This window comes from Nicotiana sylvestris, chromosome 6, assembly GCF_000393655.2.
Source record: "Nicotiana sylvestris chromosome 6, ASM39365v2, whole genome shotgun sequence".
In the NCBI taxonomy this organism is placed as follows: Eukaryota; Viridiplantae; Streptophyta; class Magnoliopsida; order Solanales; family Solanaceae; genus Nicotiana; species Nicotiana sylvestris.
The window spans coordinates 113,684,918-113,709,203 of record NC_091062.1 but is presented as its reverse complement, the minus strand read 5'-3'; the positions used below and the strand labels follow the sequence as shown (position 1 = coordinate 113,709,203).

General features: G+C 41.9%; 1 protein-coding gene across 1 annotated transcript; it reads right to left on the bottom strand.

The window, feature by feature from the left end:
• Positions 1 to 21,140: 21,140 nt before the first annotated feature.
• On the bottom strand, positions 21,141 to 21,623 carry LOC138871125 (uncharacterized mitochondrial protein AtMg00860-like). The gene has a single exon (XM_070148981.1). The coding sequence runs from the start codon at positions 21,621 to 21,623 to the stop codon at positions 21,141 to 21,143; it is 483 nt and encodes a 160-aa protein (XP_070005082.1).
• Positions 21,624 to 24,286: the final 2,663 nt, after the last annotated feature.

Sequence of the window (24,286 nt, the reverse complement as noted above, 5' to 3'; positions counted from 1 at the left end):
ACTTTGGACAAGTTGTTGAGTCTAAAGTTCCACTAAAAGAACACCTTCCTTCAACAAAAATAATATTCTCTTATGTAGTGAAAAAGTTCGGGACTTAGATTTTCTCTTTCTCTCTTAACTCTCTTTTTCACAATACCAATTATACCTTTTTCATGTACACCATAATATTTTTCTTATTCACAACACAAAGCACAAACACCACAATTTATAGGTGTATAATCTCTTCCTTGAAATAAATAACAAGATAGTGGGATAATAAAATTGTAGAACATGGTTGTGGTTACAAAATTTAATCTTTGGTGGTTAATTAATGGTAGATCATTGCATTTGTGGTTTTATGAGTTACACCAAAGTAATGACCACTTTCTTGCCAATTTATAACCATTATCTCACAAGAAATAACGCACTTTAATATTATAATTTTAATATTAAAATGCACTAAATGGAAGATGTCTCACACCTGCCTAAGGAAAATACCTGACAAATTGTAGTGTTCCCCAAGAAGAAAAAACCAATCATAACATAAAGGTGATGCACTCCACACCTGGTAAGATTCATGACCCAATAACATCTCCTCCAGGTAATTCTCCATCCCTTTTATTAAATGAGAATTTAATAGGAAGATCTCTTGTTAATAGAAATACCACTACAGCTATACCTTCTAAAATCATAGGGAAAAATCAATTAGGTAAGGTTTACATTGCCACTAGTAATAATTTTGATGCCTTTGTTTCTCCTCCTAAACTTACTAATATGGGTAAAAATATCTTTAAAAATAACGAATTACATTGCATGGCTATTGATGTGGCTTCTAAACAACCAATGGATGTCCATTTGGCAGCTACAAAAGTTAGCCAATTAAATCACATGCTGTCACGACCGTAACCCTAAGCCCGGTCGTGATGGCGCCTCTCGTAAAGACAACGCCAGCCAATTAAACTCAATTCACTTTTTCAACAGTTAAATAATATAAAAGCAGTCTAGAACATGATATAGTAATACTAAGTAGCGAATAATGCCAATAAAGTGCGGAAGTACAACCCAACACAGCCCTAACCGGGGTGTCACAATTCACTAGCATCTATTAGCCATAATACAAGTCTTCTAAAGTCATGAACTACTACAAATGTTTGAAAAGGAACAAAAGTGCTACAGGAGTAGATACACGGGGCTGCGGACGGCAATAACTACCTCGTAATCTCCGAAAGGCCCGCCTGGAACTGGAGGAAATCAGCACTCCGGAGCGGAACCAGCAACGCCTGAATCTGCACACAGGGTTGAAGGGAGTAAAGTGAGTACTCCAACTCAGTGAGTAACAAATGTAAATAACGACTGAATGTAAGAACACACGTAAGGCACAAGGCATTCTATAATAAAGCAGTAAAATCACTTAAAAATAGTAAAACTAGTAAAATCAAGTAAAATCCTCTTTCAACCAGTAAACAAGTAATTGACAGATAATTAAGATAAAGTAAACAAATAGAAGTTCGCCCCTCGGGCACAGTATCAGCAAAATCCGCCCCTCGGGCAACATCTCAGAATAGTACCAGCCCCTCGGGCTAAATCTCAGAAAAATACCAGCCCTTCGGTCTCAATCTCACATCACAATGGGTACCCGCGCTCATTGGGGGTGTACAGACTTCTGGAGGGGACCCTTAAGGCACAAGCGCAATAATAATCCATCTCGTGGCATCAAATCTAGGCCCTCCGCCTCGTATCAATCAAGCCACCTCGTGGTGTATATATATCTCAGGCCCTCGACATTAAATCAGTATCAGTGTTCCCTCACAATATAGGCCCTCAGCCTTACTCAGTAAAAAATCATCACAAGCGTCTCGGGAAATAGTAAAACGATGTTTCTCAGCCAAAACATCATTTAAAATATCATTTAAGTCTTAAAACTGAGTAAACATGGCTGAGTATGAAAACAGTGGGAAATAACATGACTGAGCTCAAGTAATAAGTCAAAACAGTGAGGAAAATCAATAAATAGCCCCAAAAAGGGTTCAAAAGTTGGCTCTAGGCCCAAATATTGCATTCAACCCAAATAATGATGATAACAAATAGTTTTCAATCAAATACGCGGTAAAATCCTCAATTGGGACGGACCAAGTCCAATACCCAATAGTTCACGACCCCACGCTCGTCATTAAGTGTGTGCCTCACCTCAATATAGTACTAAGATGTACAATCCGGGGTTTCAAACCCTCAGAATATCATTTATAATCATTACTCACCTCGAACCGACTAAATTTCTAGCTCGTGATGCCTTTGCCCCTTGAATCGGCTTCCACGTGCGTCAAATCTATCCAAAATCAGAACGAGGACGTCAAAATATGCTAAGGGAACAAAGCCTAAGCGAAAACAATCAATAAAGGGCACAAATCCCAAAATTAGCAAAACCCAAGCCCCGGGGCCGCTTATCGAAATTCAGAAATTTTCACATCATTAGATTCTTTATCTCCCCACGCGTTCATACATATCAAAAGTTCTCAAATCCGACCCCAAATGGTCCTCCAAATCCCCAACCAAAAGTCCATTTTCTCAAGCCCTAGTTCTTTAATTTTAAGCTTAGTTTTCATGATTTTCTAGGTGGAATTCACATAATAATCGAGTTTTTAGTCCAAGAATCTTACCTCCCAACGATTCCCCTTGAATCCCTCTTCAATTTCCTTCAAAAATATCCAAAAACGAGCAGCTATGGGTGAAATAAGCCCCAAAATCGTGAACAAGACGACTTAAAAACATTCTGCCCTGGCCTATATTTCCTTCTTCGCGAACACGGTCCAACCCACGCATTCGCGAAGCACAAACTCGCGTTGACCAACTTTTCCTCTATGCGAACACATAATGATCATCGCGAACGCGATGCTTCATCCACCTTTACCTTCGCGAATGCGCTCAGTCATACGCGAACGCGATGAACACTGGACCTCGAACCCATCTGACCCAATTTCCTCTACGCGATCGCGAACGCGATGCACCACTTGCTAGCCCTCCGCGAACGCGAAGCCCTTCTCGCGAATGCGAAGTCTTAATTCTTGCCTTCCTAAATTGCCTCTTTTCGAACGCGAGGCTCCACTCGCGAACGCGAAGGGTAAAATCCCTGCAACAGCTGAATAGCATTTTCTGCAATCTTTTCCAACTTCAAATGATCAGATTGACCACCCGGAACTCACCCGAGGCCCCCGGGACCTCAACCAAAGGCACCAACATATCGTAAAACCTTATTCAAACTTGTTCCAATCATCAAAACACCTCAAACAACATCAAATCACCCAAAACACATCAGATTCAAGCCTAAATTTGTAAAATCTTCTGAAATACGCTTTTGATCAAAAACCCAACCAAACCACGTCCGAATTACCTGAAATTTTGCGCACACATCCCAAATGACATAACGAAGCTACTACAACTCTTGGAATTCCGTTTCGATCCCTATATCAAAATCCGGCCTATTAACCGGAAATCGCCAAAATATCAATTTCGCCAATTCACGCCTAAATCTACTACGGATCTCCAAAATTTATTCCGATCGCGCTCCTAAGCCACAAATCACCTCCCGAAGCTAACCGAACCATCGAAACTCACATCTGAGCCCTCTAACACATAAGTCAACATTCGATTGACTTTTCCATCTTAAACTCACTCTAAGAGACTAAGTGTCTCAAACCTTACCAAAATCCTTGCGGATTCGATCCGACCAACCCGATACCACAAAATACGGATAACAAAGCATAAAGAAGCCGAAATAGGGAAACCAGCGGTAACTCATGAGACGACTAGCCAGGTCGTCACATCCTTCCCAACTTAAACAAACGTTCGTCCTTGAACGAGTCAAGAAACATACCTGAAGCCTCAAACAGGTAAGGATATCTACTTTGCACCTCCCGCTCGGTCTCCTAGGTAGCCTTCTCCACGGGCCGATCTCTCCACTGCACTTTCACTGAAACTATATCCTTTGACCTCAACTTTCGAACATGATGACCCAAAATAGCTACTGGCTCCACATCATAGGTCAAATCATCATCCAACTGAACCGTGCTGAAATCCAAAACATGAGACGGATCCCCAATATACTTCTGGAGAGTAGAAACATGAAATACCAGAGGTATACTCGACAAGCTGGGTGGAAAAGCAAGCTCATAATCCACCTACCCAATCCTCCGAAACACCTCAAAAGGCCCAATGAACCACAGACTCAATTTCCCTTTCTTCCAAAATCTCATAACACCCTTCATGAGTGAAACCTTCAGTAGAACCTTCTCGCCAACCATGTAGGACACATCTCGAACCTTCATATCAGCATAACTCTTTTGCCTCGACTGCGCTATACGAAACCTCTCCTGATTCAGTTTCACCTTCTCCAAGGCATCCTATACCAAATCAGCCCCCAATAGCCTAGCCTCATCGAGCTCGAACCAACCAACTGGATATCTACATTGCCTCCCATACAAAGCCTCATATGGAGCCATATGAATACTAGACCGGTAGCTATTATTATAAACAAAATCTGCAAGCGGTAGAAACTCATCCCATGACCCTTCGAAGTCAATGACACAAGTACACAACTTGTCCTCCAATATCTGAATAGTGCGCTCAGACTGCCCGTCCGTCTGAGGCTGAAAAGCTATGCTCAACTCCACCTGAGAACCCAACTCTCTCTACACGGCTCTCCAAAACTGCGAAGTAAACTGATTACCTCTATCTGAAATGATGGAAACCGAAACACCATGCAAACAGACAATCTCCTGGATATAGATCCCTGCCAACCGCTTTGAAGAATAGGTAGTACACACTGGAATGAAGTGCGCAGACTTAGTCAGCCGATCCACAATCACCCAAATAGCATCGAACTTTCTCAAAGTTCGTGGAAGTCCAACAACAAAGTCCATAGTGATCCTCTCCCACTTCCACTCAGGAATATCCATCTGCTGTAGCAAGCCACCCGGTCTCTAATGCTCATATTTCACCTGCTGACAATTGAGACACCGAGCTACAAATCCCACAATATCTTTCTTTATTCTTCTCCACCAGTAGTGCTGCCTCAATTCCAGATACATCTTCGCGACACCCAGATGAATATAATACCGCGAGCTATGAGCCTCCTCTAGAATCAACTCTCGAAGCCCATCCACATTGGGCACACAAATCCGGCTATGCATCCTCAACACTCCATCATCACTAGTGGTCACATCTCTGGCATCATCATGCTGGACTCTGTCCGTAAGGACAAGCAAATACGGATCATCATACTGGTGCTCTTTCATGCGATCATATAAGGAAGACCGAGACACCACACAAGCCAATACCCGACTGTGCTCCAAAATATCTAACCTCACGAACCAATTGGCCAAGGCCTGAACATCAATCGCAAGAGGTCTCTCCCCAACTGGAATATATGCCAAACTCCCCATACTCACTACCTTTCGGCTCAAAGCATCGGCCACGACATTGTCCTTTCCCGGATGGTACAATATAGTGATATCATAATCCTTAAGCAACTCCAACCATCTCCACTGCCTCAAATTAAGATCCTTTTGCTTGAACAAATGCTGAAGACTACGATGATCAGTGAACACCTCACAAGATACGCCATACAAGTAATGCCTCCAAATCTTCAACGCGTGAACTATGGTAGCCAACTCCAAATCATAAACGGGGTAGTTTTTCTCATGGGACTTCAACTGATGAGAAGCATAAGCAATAACTCTACCCTCCTGCATCAATACACAACCAATACCAACTCTCGAAGCATCACAATACACAGTATATGAACCTGAAGCTGATGGTAAAACCAACACTAGAGTTGTGGTCAAAGTTGTCTTGAGCTTCTGAAAGCTCTCCTCACACTCGTCTGACCATACAAATGAAATACCTTTCTAAGTCAAATTGGTCAAGGGCGATGCGATAGACGATAATCCCTGAACAAACCGTCATAATAGCCTGCCAAACCAAGAAAGATTCGAATCTCTGTGGCTGAGGATGGTCTAGGCTAACTCTGAACCTCCTCTATCTTCTTCGGATCAACCTGAATACCCTCGTTTGATACTACGTGCCCCAAGAAAGCCACTGAATTGAGCCAAAACTCATGCTTGGAGAACTTTTCATACAGTTTCTCCTCCCTCAATCTCTGCAACACAACTCTCAAATGCTCCGCGTGCTCCTCCTGACTACACGAATACACTAGAATATCGTCAATGAAGACTATGTTAACCGAATCGAGATAAGGCCAGAACACGTTGTTCCTCAATGCATGAATGCTGCTGGGGCATTGGTCAGCCCAAAAGACATCACCAAGAACTCATAATGACCATATCGGGTCCTGAAAGCTGTCTTATGAATATCTAAATCCTTGATCTTCAACTGGTGATAACCTGAAAGGAGATCAATCTTGGAGAACACCCTCACTCCCTGAAGCTAGTCAAATAAGTCATCAATATGAGGCAAATGATACTTGTTCTTAATTGTTACCTTGTCCAATTGCCTATAATCAATGCACATTCTCATGGTGCCATCCTTCTTCTTCACAAACAGAACTGGCGCACCCCAAGGTGACACGCTAGGACGAATGAACCCTTTATCAAGGAGTTCCTGAAGTTGTTCTTTTAATTCCTTCAACTCCGTTGGTGCCATACGATACGGATGAATAGAAATAGGCTGAGTGCCCGACACCAGGTCAATACCAAAATCAATATCCTTATCCGGTGGCATGCCCGGCAGGTCTGCAGGAAACATATCGAGAAAATCCCTCACAATTGGAATAGAATCAATACTGGGAGCCTCAGCTCCGACATCCCTCACAAACACTAGATATGAAAGGCAACCCTTCACAACCATACGCTGAGCCTTCAAGAAAGAGATCACTCTACTAGGAACATAATCAGTCACACCTCGCTACTCGATCCATGGAACACCCGGCATAGCCAATGTGACTGTCTTAGCATGACAGTCCAGAATAGCACGATACGGAGATAACCAATCCATGCCCAAAATGACATCAAAATCCCCCATGCTCAATAGCAATAGATCCACTAGGGTCTCCAGACACCCAATAGTCACCACACACGAACGATACACACGGTCTACAACAATAGTATCGCCTACCGGGGTAGATACATGAACAGGTAAAACAAGAAACTCATGGGGCGTTCCCAAATAATGAGAAAAGTATGATGACACATAAAAAAGGTGGAACTGGGATCAAATAATACAGAAGCATCTCTATGGCAGACTGAATCAATACCTGTAATGACAGCGTCTGAAGAAAATAGCATCGGGTCTGCCTGGAAGTGCATAGAAATGGGCCTGACCGCCCCTTGATCGACCTCCCCCTCTAGGATGACCTCTAGTTAACTGACCCCCACCCCTAGCTGGCTGAGCGGGTGGTGGAAGAAACTGACGCTGAAGCCGATGACTGACCCCTCTGCTGGGATGAACTAGCAACACGACGAGGACACTTCCTCCACATATGGCCCATCTCACCATACTCAAAACAACTCCCAGATGCTGGAGAAGGGGACTAAAGGGAGCCCCTCGCACTGAAGTGACTAGCAGATGCACTTGACATAAAAGAGCTCTGAACTGATGGAGCACGGGTCAAACTCTGAGCTAGAATGGCACTGAGTGATAACTGGCCCTGCTGAGATCCATGATAACTATGACCCGAAGATGCCCCATGATAACCTGGGCGAGCTGACTGAGCAGGCCTGAATGAACGGCCTCTGATGTGCTGAAACTGGCCTCTCAAAGGAGAGCCACTATAGCTGCCAGATCCTTGAGGCCTCTTGCCCTCCCTCTCATCTCGCTCCTGACAACGAATCGTCTCAATCTCACGGGCAATAACCATAACCTCATCGAAGGTAGCACCAGTCACCCTCTCCCTGGTCATAAGAATACGAAGATGATAAGTAAGACCATCAATAAACCTCCTAATCATCTCACGATCTGTCGAAACCAATTAGATGGCATGACGAGCCAACTAAGAAAACCTCAACTCATATTGTGACACAGTCATATCCCCCTATCGCAACCACTCAAACTGCCTACGCAGCCCCTCTCTACGGGACTGCTGCACATACTTCTCTAGGAAGAGAACAGAGAACTATTGCCAAGTAAGGGGCGCTGCACCAACAGGCCTACGCCTCTGATACGCCTCCCACCAAGTGAAGGCAGCCCCAGAAAAATGAAAGGTAGTAAATGCCACACCACTAGTCTAAAGAATCTCTGATGTACGAAGCATCCGCTGGCACTTATCCAAGAACCCCTGGGCATCCTCGCCCTCTGCACCCTGAATGTCGGAGGCTAGAGTCTACCAAACCTCTCAAGTCGACGCTGCTCATCATCCGTCATAACTGGTACCAAAAACTCCTGAGCTGGTTCATCCGGTTGGGCTGAAGGTGCCCCCGGCGTCTGATGTCCCTGCACAACCTGCTCAGGTGTGCGAGCGGTGGGAGTCTGATTGCCTCATCCGGCCTATGAAGTAGCTGCGACTGTAGTGGTTGAAACCACCTGAGCCAGGCCAGTGCAAACTAATAAGATATGTGCCAAGGCCTCCTGAATACCCGGAATTATGATGGGCACAGCTGGTGCCTGAGCTGGTGCTGCTGGAGCAGCTATAGCTGGAGCCTGATCTTGAGCTGGGGCAGCTGGTGGATCCACAGGTGCTTCCCTGCTACTCTGCCTCTACCACGACCACGACCGCGTCCACGGACTCTGGTGGCCGCAGTAGGTGGCATTGGTGCTCATCCACCCTGTCCGGTAGTGCGTGTCCTCACCATCTGCGAGAGAATAGAATAACAAAAGTTCAATACTCGGATCAACAAGTTCGTATGACAAGAATTTCAAGAATATGAAGCTTTTTCCTAAAGGTTGTGTAGCCTCTCGAGGATAAATACAAACGTCTCTATACCGATCCACGGGACTCTACTAAACCTGCTCATGACTCGTGAGACCTATGTAACCTAGGCTCTGATACCAACTTGTCACGACCCTAACCCCGAGTCCAATCGTGATGCCTCCTCTCATGAAGACAAGGCCATCCAATTAAACTTAATTCACTTTTTAAACAGTTAAATAACATAAAAGCAGTCTAGAACATGATATAGCAATACTAAGTAGCGAATAATGCCAATAAAGTGTGGAAGTACAACCCAACACAACCCTAACCGGGGTGTCACAAGTCATGAGCATCTATGAGCCATAGTAGAAGTCAGCTAAAGTCATGAACTACTACAAATGTTTGAAAAGGAACAAAAGTGCTAGAGGAGTAGAGACACGGGGCTGCGGAGGGCTATAGCTACCTCGTAATATCAGCACTACGGAGCTGAACCAGCAATGCCTGAATCTGCACACAGGGGTGCAGGGAGTAAAGTGAGTACTCCAACTTAGTGAGTAACAAATGTAAATAACGACTGAAAGTAAGAACATACGTAAGGCACAAGGAATTCTATAATGAAGCAGTAAAATCACTTAAAAACAGTAATACCAGTAAAATCAAGTAAAATCCTCTTTCAACCAGTAAACAGGTAATTGACAGATAATTAATATAATGTAAATAAATAGAAGTTCGCCCCTCGGGCACAGTATCAGCAAAATGCGCCCCTCGGGCAACATCTCAGAATAGTACTAGCCCTTCGGGCTCATTCTCAAAACAATACCAGCCCCTCGGGCTCAATCTCACATCACAATGGGTACCCACGCTTACTGGGGGTGTACAGACTCCTGGAGGGGCCTCTTATGGCCCAAGCGCAATAACAAGCCATCTCGTGGCATCAAATCTAGGCCTTCGGCCTCATATCAATCAAACCACCTCGTGGCGTATATATATCTCAGGCCCTCGATCTGAAATCAGTATCAGTGTTTCCTTACAATATAGGCCCTCGGCCTTACTCAGTCAAAAATCATCACAAGCCTCTCGGGCAGTAGTAAAACGGTGTTTCTCAGCCCAAACATCATATAAATATCATTTAAGTCTTAAAACTGAGTAAATATGGCTGAGTATGAAAACAGTGGGGAATAACATGACTGAGCTCAAGTAATAAGTCAAAATAGTGAGGAAAATCAATAAATAGCCCCAAATGGTTCAAATAGTTGGCTCTAGGCCTACATATGGCATTCAGCCCAAATAATGATGATAGCAAATATTTTTCAATCAAATACGTGGTAAAATCATCAATCGGGACGGACCAAGTCACAATCCCCAATAGTTCACGACCCCACGCTTGTCATCAAGTGTGTGCCTCACCTCAATATTGCACTACGATATGCAATCCGGGGTTTCAAACCCTCAAAACATCATTTACAATCATTACTCACCTCGAACCGGCTAAATCTCTAGCTCGCAACGCCTTTGCCCCTCGAATCGGCCTCCACGCACGTCGAATCTATCCAAAAGCAGAATGAGGACATCAAAATATGCTAAGGGAACAAAGCCCAAGCGAAAACAATCAATATAGGGCACAAATCCCGAAATTAGCAAAACCCGAGCCCCGGGTACGCTTCTCAAAATTCAGAAATTTTCACATCATTAGATTCCTTATCTCCCCACGAGTTCATACATATCAAAAGTTCTCAAATCCGACCCCAAATGGTCCTCCAAATCCCCAATCAAAAGTCCAATTTCTCAAGCCCTAGTTCTTCAATTTTAGGCTTAGCTTTTATGATTTTCTAGGTGTAATTCACATAATAATCGAGGTTTTAGTCCAAGAATCTTACCTCCCAACGATTCCCCTTGAATCTCTCTTCAATTTCCTTCAAAAATCTCAAAGAACACGGTCAAACCCACGCATTCGCAAAGCACAAACTCGCGTTGACCAACTTTTCCTCTATGCGAACGCATAATGACCACCGCGAATGCGATGCTTCGTCCACCTTAACCTTCGCGAACGCGCTCATTCATACGAGAATGCGCTCAGTCATACGCGAACGCGATGAACACTGGACCTCGAACCCATCTGACCCAATTTCCTCTACGCGATCGCGAAGACCTTCTCGCGAACACGATGCACCACTTGCTAGCCCTCCGCGAACGCGAAGCCCTTCTCGCGAATGTGAAGGCTTAATTCTTGCCTTCCTCAACTGCCTCTTCGTGAACGTGAGGCTTCACTCGCGAACGCAAAGGGTAAAATCCCTGCAATAGCTGAACAACATTTTCTACAATCTTTTCCAACTTCAAATGATCCGATTGACCACCCAGAACTCACCCGAGGCCCTCGGGACCTCAACCAAAGGCACCAACATATCCTATAACCTTATTTAAACTTGTTCTAATCTTCAAAATACCTCAAACAACATCAAATCACCCAAAACACATCGGATTCAAGCCTAAATTTCTAAAATCTTCTGAAATACGCTTTTGATCAAAAACCCAACTAAACCACGTCCGAAATACTTGAAATTTTGCACACACATCCCAAATGACATAATGAAGCTACTTCAATTCTCGAAATTCCATTCTGACCCCTATATCAAAATCTCACTTACCAACCGGAAATCACCAAAATATCAACTTCGCCAATTCAAGCCTAAATCTATTACGTACCTCAAAAATTCATTCTGATCATGATCCTACGCCACAAATCACCTCCCGAAGCTAACCGAACCATTGAAACTCACATCGAGCTCTCTAACACATAAGTCAACATCCGGTTGACTTTTCCAACTAAAACTCACTCTAAAGAGATCAAGTGTCTCAAACTTACCCAAATCATTCCGGATTCGATACGACCAACCCGATACCATAAAACACGGATAACGAAGCATAAAGAATCAAAAATAGGGAAAATGGAGTGGTAACTCATGAGACGACTAACCGGGTCGTCACACATGCAAACCAATGATTCAAGACTAATGAATCCCTAAGTGACCCTATTAACAATCATAATGAACACTCCAAGATACTCCAACAACTAAACGGTCTTCTAATCTCCTTTGCTGGAAAAACAACCCCTTGCATGGATGATAATCCTACACTTCTAACAAACCAACACGTGCCCATGCAGAATTTCAATAACACCCAAATGGCCAATGAAGCCAACCACATTTCAAACACAAAATCTAACCAAAATATTATTAATATCACTCCTTCAAGTAACTTCAAAGATATGCAAATAGATACAATCAATGATAGCCACCCTACTCCATCGGTTAACCCAAAACTAGTCCAAGATAGCTCAATACACTGCCTCAATATAAACCACAAACAATCTCCTAACAATGACAAAAATCTCAATCTCTCAGAGAAGGAGATATCAACTGATCCAAATCTTGAGACACTAACGTGCTCTAAACATGACAAATCCACCATTCCCTCAAAACACATTAACAGGAAACCAAATAATCTACATTTAACCCCCACTGCCCCAAGATCATCAACCCCTCTCATGGGTGGAACTAGAACTTATGGGACATGCAATAACATCCAACATGGTATTGGATGGTCAATAGACAATTATTGTCCTCCAAAACTCTCACTTTCTAGCTCAACTAGTGTCAGAAGGAATACACATGGCGATGAACAATTACCTCAATCATCTGTGGATGAACAACATTCTCCACCCTCTAGCCCCATCAATGAACTTATGTCAAGCCCAAGCCATGAGGACTCAATAGAGCTTACCATCCCACTTTTCAATCTCAAAATGTGCCAGTAGAACTCCCCTTCTTTCCCCTACGGGAGATCACCAACATGAACCCCATCTTCATGTCTTGGTCCAACCTAGTCAACAATGTAACACCTCAAACAAACCTCCACATGCAAACCCCTCCCTATGCAAGCTCAGTTCAAACACAAAATCTACCAAATGTTCAACCACCAATGCCACAACCTGTTCCACCACCAATTCCACAAGTTGTTCCTCAAGTGCAGCCCCCTCCCAATGCACCAAACCAAGAAAACATTCGAATGGAGGAAGTAAGGAAATAAACCTACTGGGGTCCGGACCAGTCCTAGAATTTTTAAGACTCAATGAGGTAAAAGTATTTCTTTTCAGGGACAAACGAGAGAAGAGATATGTGCTCAGTTACTTCCTGCACTTTACAAGTGCTCAATGGATGTGAGGCCTCCTCAGGACCAAACGGTGGGGAGTCATGCAATGATTTTGGTCCCTTCACTAAGGAGGAACCCAATGCTGCAAGCTCAGATGGAGAATGGTCCAACAAACAACCATGCAATGATGTATAGGCCTACTAATATAATTATATGGAACATCCGTGGAGGTAACAATAACAACTTCCGAGTTAATTTTAGAGATATAATAGATATGCATGGTAACACTGTTAGAAACAAGAATGAAAAATCACATCTCCCTCCTTAGTGATTTTGCACTCTCAAAAATAATTGAGGTTCCAAGTGAGGGCCAATCTGGAGGTATGGTGATCCTTAGGGATTCCAGCGTCGTAAAAGTTCATAACTTTGTTAGGAGAAATTAGGAGATTCATTCCACTATTGAGGTACTCCTGTCTCAAATTACTTGGCTTTTTTCCTGTATTTATGCTAGTACTAAGCTTGAAAAAGACGTGAGTTATGGAACAATATAGAAAATATTATTACTTATTATAAAAGTCCTTGGTTGTTAGGGGGAGACTTTAACGATATTCTCAGTTCTAATGACAAACTTGGTGGTAACCATCAACCGTAGGCGTAGAAATTCTATATGGAATAGCATTAACAGTTGTGATTTACTAGACTTAGGTTACAAGGGGTGCAAATACACTTGGTCTAATCATAGGAAAAAGTCTAGGGGTTTAATTGTGAAAAGACTAGATAGAGTTTTTGTTAAAAAAGAGTGGTTATAATTATATCCCAAAGCAGTGGTCATTCATCTTCCTAAGACTCATTCTGATCACAACCCTTTGTTAATTAACCTCATCCCTAAGAATACGAATCTTTGTATTAAACCTTTCCACTTGGAAACTATTTGGTGTAGGCATCCGGATTTTATTAACATAGTTAAACATTTTTGGATTGATAATGACCTTATTGGTGCTCAAAATCTTTTTAGGGATGAGCTTATCAAATGGAAGAATAATACATGTCACATCCCCCTTTTTCTCGCGAAATCAAGTTTAGGACATTTGGTGTGGGACAACTTGTTCCTTTTAGGAAATGGGTTTTGCAATTGAAGAGTGGCCACCTAATGATTAAGGTGCATTAGGACACCACTAGAAATTTAATTCTAAGTTTGTTTGAACAACCAGAGATTGGGTAAGGGCTTGAAATTATCCCAAGGAGAAGGTGTTAGGCACCCTTGAGGATCCACTAGTGTGGTTCCCGGCCAGACAATTTTTGGGAATTTGGGGTGCAATTAACGTATAAGCAGATAAGGCTCAAAAAAGGAGGGGATTTCAATACACAATGGTCCGAAAGTAAACCAAGTTTGAAAGAGCAATTACAAGAGCTGATTTTAAATAAGGAGTTACAATGCCCAAAAAAGAAGGGGGAAATAAAGAAAGGGGTCCTAGGTTTGATAAAAATATGGATCACATCAATGCAATACCCGGTAATCACTCCTCAAAAGAGGGGTTACATATGGCATTAGCGCACTGGTCATCATATCCATATCTACCCTTTCCCACCCTGTTTAAGGTACTAAAGCGCGGATTGGTCTCGAACACTATTGCATGCTATTACCCATCCCGTTCTTATTTGTCCCGGAGGCACTTAGGACTACTAATCCTAAAGGGGAGGGATATTAGGCTGACTTGAAGTTTCAAAGTCAAAAATCTAAGGCAACATACAAACATATAAAAGACTGCACATTGAAGGGGAAACACATAAACATATAAGGCTCAAGTATACCTCCTCAAACAAAACACATAACTAGCATGACTTGTACATAGTTTTGGGTCTGATTAAAGCACATAAAGATGAGGGAAGTTGATTATTGAGGAAGATTAGTTTATTACATAACTCAGATAAGAAGTCCAAATCAGGCCTGCCTACTGCTTGTAGCATTTAACAAAAAACAGATTCAATTTTACAGTTATTACTCTAAGATTTGCCTAAGAGTTTAAGCGGGGTCCTATAGGCATGATATCTACTTAATTCAGAATGAGGCGAAACAATACTAACTCAAAACAAATTGTTTGAGATCCTATAGGCATGCTTGCTAAACTTCGCTAAATAAAGACGGAAAGTTGTTTAAAACTGGTTCAGAATCGAACTGATTTTAAATTGAACTAGTTTCAGATTCTGTAAGAGATGGTATCAAATATTGCTGATTTTAATCCCTATAGGCATGATATCTAACAGTGAATGTGAGTATAAATGAACCAGGATTTAACTTGGGAATCCCTATAGGCATGATTTCTATATGTTACTGATTTTAGACCCTTATAGACATGATACCTAAATGGTGACAAATGTGCAAAATTTCAGATAATCCCTATAGGCATGTTATCTAGATGTGAATTGAACAAGCGAGTCCTATAGACATAGTTTCTAAATGTAGTGTGAATATGCAGAATTAGAGCAGTCTTATAGGCATGTCTTCTAAATGAGAATTGAACAAGTAGAGAATGCAGTCCTATAGACATGTTTTCTACCCTTGAGCATGCATAATTTCCCAACCCTCTTCACTAACCAAAGCCCCAATGTTTATTACAAATTATTACAAACCGAATAATGAATTACATCAGAAAAGTGTAAATGAAGAGGTTACAACCAGAGGAAGCCTGATTCTTGACATCCTCTCTGAGTTATGAGATAAACCAACTCAAAATTCCATTGATCCAAAGCCTTTCTCAGCCTTGAGTGTGTCAAAGTTCCCTAAGGGCTTCAATAGGACCCCGGGCAGTGCTCACACCCAAGTTTCATAACTAGAATAAGGACAAGTGCAGTGTGGAAATGACAGCCCTCATGTGTCCAAGTTCAGAGGGAGCTCATGGGTCCCACGGCAAGGCTCGCATGAGGGGGGAAGAACTTAAGTCTAAGAAGAGAGTGAGAAGTGCAGAAATTGAGTTCTAAGAACTGAAGGAATAATGGAGAGGGAAAGGGTGATAGGAGTCAATCATTAAAACTTCACAGAATTGATAAATTCACACACAGGGGCAGGGGGATGGGAATCCATTGCAAGTAGCCTATATACTTAGGCAAGAGTTAATTCTGGGCATGCACAACAATAGGGAGTGTTGTCATGCTTGTAAATCAACCAGAGCACCCAACATATAAGGGAAACATGGGGTTTATGATCCTAGGAGGATCAAGTTTGGGTCATGCTCAGTAATGTTCAATGTTGTCATGCCCCAAACTAACCACAAGTATTAATCACATTGGGGTAGGGATTTGGGATTCATAATACATTGATTCAGAACAGGAGAAAGGAAATTACAGCATGCTGAGTAATGGTGCTGAATTAACTACAAGTAGTGGGCAGACAAGAATGCAAAATCAGTAAGTAAGCATGTTGTTGTTGGTGCTGAAAAATTAAATTAGCACATACCTGTCAAAGAAGCAAAGTGCAGTAAAGAAAAGTAGTAGGACTTCGAAATATAGCCTTGGCTTTCGGCTGGCTGAACAGGCCACAGTACAAAAAATAAAGCAAGAGATAGTGTTTTGAGTGTAAGTGTGAGTTCAGAACTAAAGTGTTTGTGTGTTTGTGTTAATGAGAGAAAATGTATATATAGTAGTTCGAAACCATGTAAAATAAGGCAAGAATTACAATTGTATAGTAACTACAGAACTCAGAACCAATTAGAACCAAAATCAATATAAGTACTCCCTTAATTTAAGGGAATCAATTCAAACGGTAAGAATGAGTAACAAATAAGGAAAGAAATCAATGTGTAGACAGTAAGAATCAAGCAGCCAAGGTAAGGGAATCAATTAGATTGAGTAGAAAAGTAGGGATCGAAGGTCTAAAGGAAAGTGTTCAAATTAGACCAAGAAACGGGGGAATCAGAATCAATCAAAGAGAAAGTCACGTGTCAATATTTCGCATATAAATAAAGTAAGACATAGACGGTCAAGAGTCGACATACAAACCTAGCTAACATGAGGGTCAAATAATACTAATTCGATGAGAAAGAGGCAAGTTTCGAACAGTCAAGATGAACTCAAGCACGTAGAATCAGTGTAAGTTTTTTTAGGCTAAGAAACTGAGTAGAAACAAATCAAGGCAAGATAGTCATGAAGAATCCCAGAAACTCAAAAACGAGAACCGGCCAGTCATGCTGATACATAGAACCAAACAAAGAACCTCCTAACAATTAGGGCTTTCAATATAGGCGAGTTAAAGAGAAGATAGAAACCTAGAATCAGAAGAATCACACAAAGGGAACAAGAGATTTCGAAAAGAACTTCTGCACTTAAACGAACAGTCTCAGACCCAAACCCATAAGATTTTCAACAATAGAAGGGTTTTGAAAAGAGGATAACTGGACATATCGGACAAAACTCAGGCAAACAATCATTCATTTAATAAACAATTAAAAGAAATTAGGGATTTTAACATGCAAATTCCGGCAGAAGGATAATACGAACAAATACAACAAAACATATCAGAAATCAAAGAAAGGTTTCGAAATAATTTAATAGAACCTTCATCAGAAGGATAAGGAGTTTTAAAAGCGGAGTTTTAAAAGAAACTTCGAGAAAAGTGCTTAAAAGTTCAGAGTAGACATAGATCTGAAACAGATCTAAGAGAAATCGAGAGAACCTTAAAGGTTAGGATTTTAGAAGAACCCCAAGTGGTGAGAAAGGATTTGAAAACCATCGATCTAAGCAGGAGAGTCAAGAGTCAGACTCGAATAGCCATGGCTGGCCGGAGAAAGGTCAGAGACGACTGGAGAACAGCCATAAACTGAAATCAACCAAGGTCTGGACCAAGCTCTTTCAAGATCTAGCCTTGAAACCATAACAATCAAACACGTAGAAGCCATGTGAGGTGGATATAGACCTCCGATGACCTTGGAGGACATGAATTTGGGAGGTTTTAGGGTCGTAGTTGAGGGCGTCGGCTAGGATTTGAGAGAGGATTGGTTTTAATTAGGTTAGGCGGTCGGGTATGAATGGATTTGGGCCGGGGTAATTGGGTTTGAATTGGGTCTAATTGGGGTCAGAATTTGGCTATAATTGAAATGAAATTGGGTTAATGTTTAAATAGCCAATTTTCCCTATTCGATTTATAAAAAGTAATAAATTAATTTATAAAAATAAATTAAAGGTACAAAAATGATTTATAACCCATAGTTAACTATTTAAAAATACCATACCTAATATTTATGAATATAAATGTAATTAATCCTAAAAGAGGCTAAAATTGCAATTATATGCAATTTAGCTTTGTAAATGCCAAATAAATTTGTAAAAGTATGCAAAAATTATCCTAGCTATATTTTAGCATAAATATGAGAATCCAATAAATGAATCACCAAAATGATAAATTTGAAAATAATTAGGGTTTTTTATGGATAAAATAGGGCAATAAATTGATTTAATAAATCTTTAAAAATTAAGGAAAAATAATTAAACATTTGGGCATACTTATATATGTATACATATGCTATTTTGAATGCATTTTGCATATAAAAATATACAGAAAAAATTGGGTATCAACAGCTGCCCCTCTTTACCCGGGAAGGATGAAAGAGTTGTCGGGTAAAAATATAATGGCCAATTTTGATCGAGCGAACTATTCGAAAAGGTTTGGGTCGTGCCCTGGCTTTTGAGCTGCCTACATACCCTCGATTTTACAGGAATCAGGCCATATGTAGTTTAGAATCCGTTGGCGGAGTATGCCGATAGGGACTTTCAAGAACGGACGCGATATCTAGGACGGGGTGAATGGTTAAGGTCTAATAGGGCCGCAGGAACTGGAGCGGGATCGCTCCTGCCGAGATGGCCCTTGCTTGCTGGTTTACCTGCAAATAAGCAATACATGCATATATTGTGTGCAAATTTAAACATGATGCAAATTCCCGTCTGACCATGAAGGTTTTCTTTGGACGGTTAGGATGTCGTCCTTAGACCATGCCATCATGGGCAATGAAGCGTACAATAAAGGATTTGTATGCCATGAAATGATGTTTTCGGGCTATAAGGGTGGTGCCTCCGAACCATGATGCCCTTGAATAATGATATGCAAAAGATTAAAAATGATCCTCAGGCCTTGACATGGCGTTCTCGGGCTATGAAAATGGTGCCTCCGAACAATGATGCCTTTGGATAATTTGCCAATCTTTCAGCCCATGAGATGCAGTAGATGGCGATCTTTCAGCCATGTAGAATGTAAATAAGAAGGCGATCTTTCAGCTAGGCAGAATATAAATAAGGTGGTGATCTTTCAGCCATGCAATGCAGAGGTGACAATCTTTCAGCCATGCAAATGTAGAGGTGGCGATCTTTCAGCCATGCAATGCAGTAGGTGGCGATCTTTCAGCTATGCAGAATGTAAATAAGGTGGCAATCTTTCAGCCATGCAAATGTAGATAAGATGGTGACCTTTCAGCCATGCAAATGTAAATAAGGTGGCGATCTTTCAGCCATGCAATGCAGAGGTGGCGATCTTTCAGCCATACAAATGTAGAGGTGGCGATCTTTCAGCCATGCAATGCAGTAGGTGGCAATCTTTTAGCCATGCAATGGAGTAGATAGCAATCTTTCAGCCATGCAAATGTAGATGAAATGGTGATCTTTCAGCCATGCAAATGCAGATGGAGGTTACGTTTAACCTCGAAAGGTAGAATGGTAGCCTTATGCAATGCAGAAATGAAGATGGAGACAACGTTTAGTCTCAGAAGGCAGAATGGTAGCCGTATGCAACGCAGAAATGCAGAGGGAGACAACGTTTAGTCTCGGAAGGCAGAATAGTAGCCTTATGCAATGCAGAAATGCAGATGTAGATAGCGTTTAGTCTCAGAAGGCAGAATGGTAGCGTTATGCAATGTAGAAATGCAGAGGGAGACAACGTTTAGTCTCAAAAGGTAGAATGGTAGCCTTATACAAGAAATAAAAATGGTAATAGAGCTTTCTTAGCTGATAGCAAATTGCGATATTGTGACTGCTGGGGACATTGTGCCATACGAAATATCACCGGAGTGCGTGGATGGAAAATGATAGTAAGTGCGATAGTTCCAAGAATTTTATTCCTGAACAATGTTTGTCACATGAGTGTATAGCATGTAATTTCGGTGCTTGTATTCAAAGAAAAATCATGTGTTTTGTAGGGGGGAGGTTAGTCTGTATCCCCGCTGGCTTTGCTTGACCTGTTCAACTTTGATATGGTGATATTGTATGTATCATTGAGGTAGCATTGCTAAACAAGGCAATTTTAATAATAAACATGCATGAATTTGTAAAAATATGACATAAGTATACAATTAAGAAATAACTTTTAGATGAACCGATGACTATGACGTGGCTCAAGACATTACGACCTCTCTCGCTATGGAATTTTTAGGGTCCTTCTCAAAATTATGCCCTAGTTTAATGGGTTGATATTTCTGATTGTTGCCTGCGATGATTGGCTGAAATTACTTTGGAATTTTGAGGGTCCTCCTCAAAATTCTGCCCCAGTTTCCAATTACGGGGCTAAATGAAAATTTTATTGAATTGTGACCGAACCCATAGGGCTGCCTACGTATCCCCTCTTAAACGTGAATCAGGTCAGGCGTAGTTCAATTTACACCATATAAGGAAAGCATGAAAATTACACATAGTAGCATTTGACTGCATCTGAATTAATTGGTTTTGGCCAGACTTCTCCGTCCATTTCTGCAAGTATGAGGGCTCCTCTTGTCAGAACCTGGTGAACCATGTATGGACCCTGCCAATTGGGAGAGAACTTCCCTTTGGCTTCATCTTGATGCGCGAAAATTTTCTTTAACACCAGCTGCCTCGGTGCGAACTATCTCGGCTTGACTCTTTTGTTGAAAGCTTTGGATATTCTGTTCTGATAAAGTTGACCATGGCAAACTGCATTCATTCTCTTTCCATCTATAAGAGCTAGCTGCTCGTAACGACTCTTCACCCATTCTGCATCGTCGAGCTCAGCTTCTTGTATGATCCTTAAGGAAGGAATTTCCACTTCGGCGGGAATGTCGACTTCTGTACCATAAACCATCATATAGAGGGTGACCTAGTTGACGTGCGGACTATGGTTCGATACCCCCAATAAAGCAAATGATAGCTTCTCGTGCTATTACTTATGCTTCTCTATCATTTTCCTTAGTATCTTCTTAATATTCTTATTGGCGGTTTCTACGACTCTATTCAATACTGCAAGGTAGAGTAATAAGGGTCTACCTGGCTCAGGTGGGACTAAGACAGGTGGTGTTGATAGGTATTCCTTAATTCTATCGAAAGGTTTTTGATTGTCATCAGTCCATTCAGTAGCGGCTTCCTTCTTCACATTCTTAAAGATTGGCTCACAGATAATTGTAGATTGTGCTATGAACCGGCTGATGTAGTTAAGCCTCCCCAAGAAACTCATCGCATCCTTCATGTTCTTTGGAGGCGGCAATTCTTGAATAGCTTTGACTTTTGATGGATCCAGTTCTATTCCTCGGTGACTCATAATAAACCCAAGTAATTTTCCAGTAGGAACCCCGAATACACACGTTGCAGGATTCAGTTTCAGGTTGTACCTTCGCAGTCTATTGAAGAACTTCCTCAAATCTTCCATGTGATCAGTGGCCTTCTTGGACTTGATGATAACATCATCTACGTACACCTCTATCTCCTTGTGTATCATATCGTGGAAAATGGTGGTCATGACCCTCATGTAGGTGGCCCCAGCATTCTTCAGGCCGAATGACATCATCTTGTAACAGTATGTTCCCCACGGTGTAATGAAAGCCATTTTCTCAGCATCTTCTTCATCCATCCAGATCAGATGATAATCGGCGAAACAATCTACAAATGACTGCAACTCATGCTTGACGCAATTATCGATCAGGATGTGTATATTTGGCAAAGGGAAGTCATATTTCGGACTGGCCCGGTTGAGATCCCGGTAGTCGACACAGACTCGAACCTTCCCATCCTCTTTTGGTACTGGCATGATGTTTTCTACCCACGTCGGGTATTCTATTACCCTGAGAACCTTAGTTTCGACCTGCTTAGTGACTTCTTTTTTGATTTTCAGACTCATATCAGGCTTGAACTTTTTGAGATTTTGCTTTACCGGCGAACATGTTGGATCGGTTGGCAGTTTGTGAGCCACAATAGACGTACTCAGGTCAGTCATGTCATCATATGACCAGGCAAATATGTCCTCATACTCTCTTAGGAATTTTGTGTATACCTTCTTTTCTGATGGCGATAAGTGGACGCTGATTCGTGTTTCTTTGATGGTTTCTACATCTCCCAGGTTAACAACCTCGGTATCGTCCAGGTTGGACTTGGTTCTATTTTCAAAATTCTCAACTACTTTAACAATCTCCTCTGGTATGTCATCTTCCTCTGAATCTATGTCCGTTTGTTGCGTTGTCTCGTTGCATGTCATAGTTATTTGTTCATCAAGATAAGTAATAGTAATGCTGTATAAGTAAAATAATGAGAGAAAAATAATAAGTGTTGATTCATAAGAAAAGTTAAAATGCTTTGATAAATTGCGTAACTATTTTGGAACATTGGAGATCTTATTGTAGAAATTAAAAATGCAAAAAGAAAATCATTTTATAAATAAAAACAGTGCATGGTGCTTGTTTTAGCCTTGCTACCCCGACACTCGTCGGGCTCTGGTTGTCCTGATAGTCCAGTTATTGAGGCGTGATCCTCTGCTTACAGCCTGTATGGAAGGGCCTTCCCCCCTCCTCATCGAGAACAACACAATAGTCCATGTCATTGTCTTCTAGGAACAAGTTCTTCACTATTGCGAGTGCTTCCTCTTCATCTGACCTATAAATAATATCGGCCAATTGGAAAGTCTGCTTCAAATGTGGTATTGGCTGCTCCAGCGGATAGTAAGGACCACGCCATGGTGGCGACCAGTTGTTGAATTCTTCACAGGTGTACTCATATTTCAAACCGAAAGTGGTGCCATGTTTCTTGAGTTTTATGGGCTTAGTGATTCCTTGGAGGTTCTTGCCGAGCCCTTTGCCAAGTTTATACCTACTCCAATTCAGTATGGTCTCGATCTTGTTATCCTACCATTTATTTTTGTCAACAGCATTTACCCATTCGATATGATGGTAAGTCTCTCCTCCTAGCTTCTTTCTCCCCTCTATTGATGGAATGGTCTGGCGACTGTATATAGGGTGGCTACCGTCACCATGAATGATCACTTCCTAGTGGTTCCACTCGAACTTTACTTCCTGATGCAGTGTTGATGCTACGGCTCCGGTAGCATGAATCCATGGCCGTCCCAACAGCAGATTGTAAGATACTGGCACGTCTATCACTTGGAAATTAACATCGAACTAAGTTGGCCCCATTTGCAAACACAGACTACTCTCCCCAATAATGGACCTTTGGGAACCGTCGAAGGCTTTCACGTTGATGGCTCCGCCCTTTATTTCATGCAATCCGTTGCCTAATTTCTTGAGTGTTACTAGTGGATAAATGTTGAGAATGGAACACCCATCAATCAGGATCTTGGTGATAAAGTAGTCCTCGCATTGCACAGTGATGTGCAGCGTTTATTGTGTCCCAACCCTTCAGGCGGTAGCTCATCCTCATGAAAAGTAATTTTGTGACTTTCCAATACATGTCCTACCATGTTGGCCATTTCCCTGCCAGTGATGTTGCTTGGAACTTATGCTTTACTCAACACCTTCAACAGAGCGTTTTTGTGTGCCTCAGAATTTTGTAGCAAAGAAACGATGGAAATTTGCACCGGTGTTTTGTTCAACTGGTCGATGACCGAGTATTCCTTGGCCTGTATCTTTCTCTAAAGATCGACTGGACCTATCTCAATGATGGGTGACCAATTGGAGGCCTGCTTGCTTGACTTAGCTAGGTGTTCTGGGGTATAGACCCTACCAATTCTCGTCATACCTTGTGCGACGACAGTTTCCTCGAACCTGACCTTGCCCTTCCTCCTGACCTCAGTTGTATAGTCCCATGGTATATCCTTTTTATGGTATGGCATCATGGTCGACATCACCACTAGGATCGGCGGGGCTATCTTTACTCCAAATGGAGCATGTGCCTTAAGTGATAGAACTACAACTTCAAATGGTAGGGGTGTATTTGCTGGAGGCACAAATTCGACCTCAATTGGTGGTGGTGTCTTTGCAGATGACATTGCTTCAAACTCAAGTGGCACGAACATATTTACCTCAGCGTCCCCAGAGGGATGAATCTGGACCACGATCGGATTAAGGGTAACTATTGGTTTCTTTA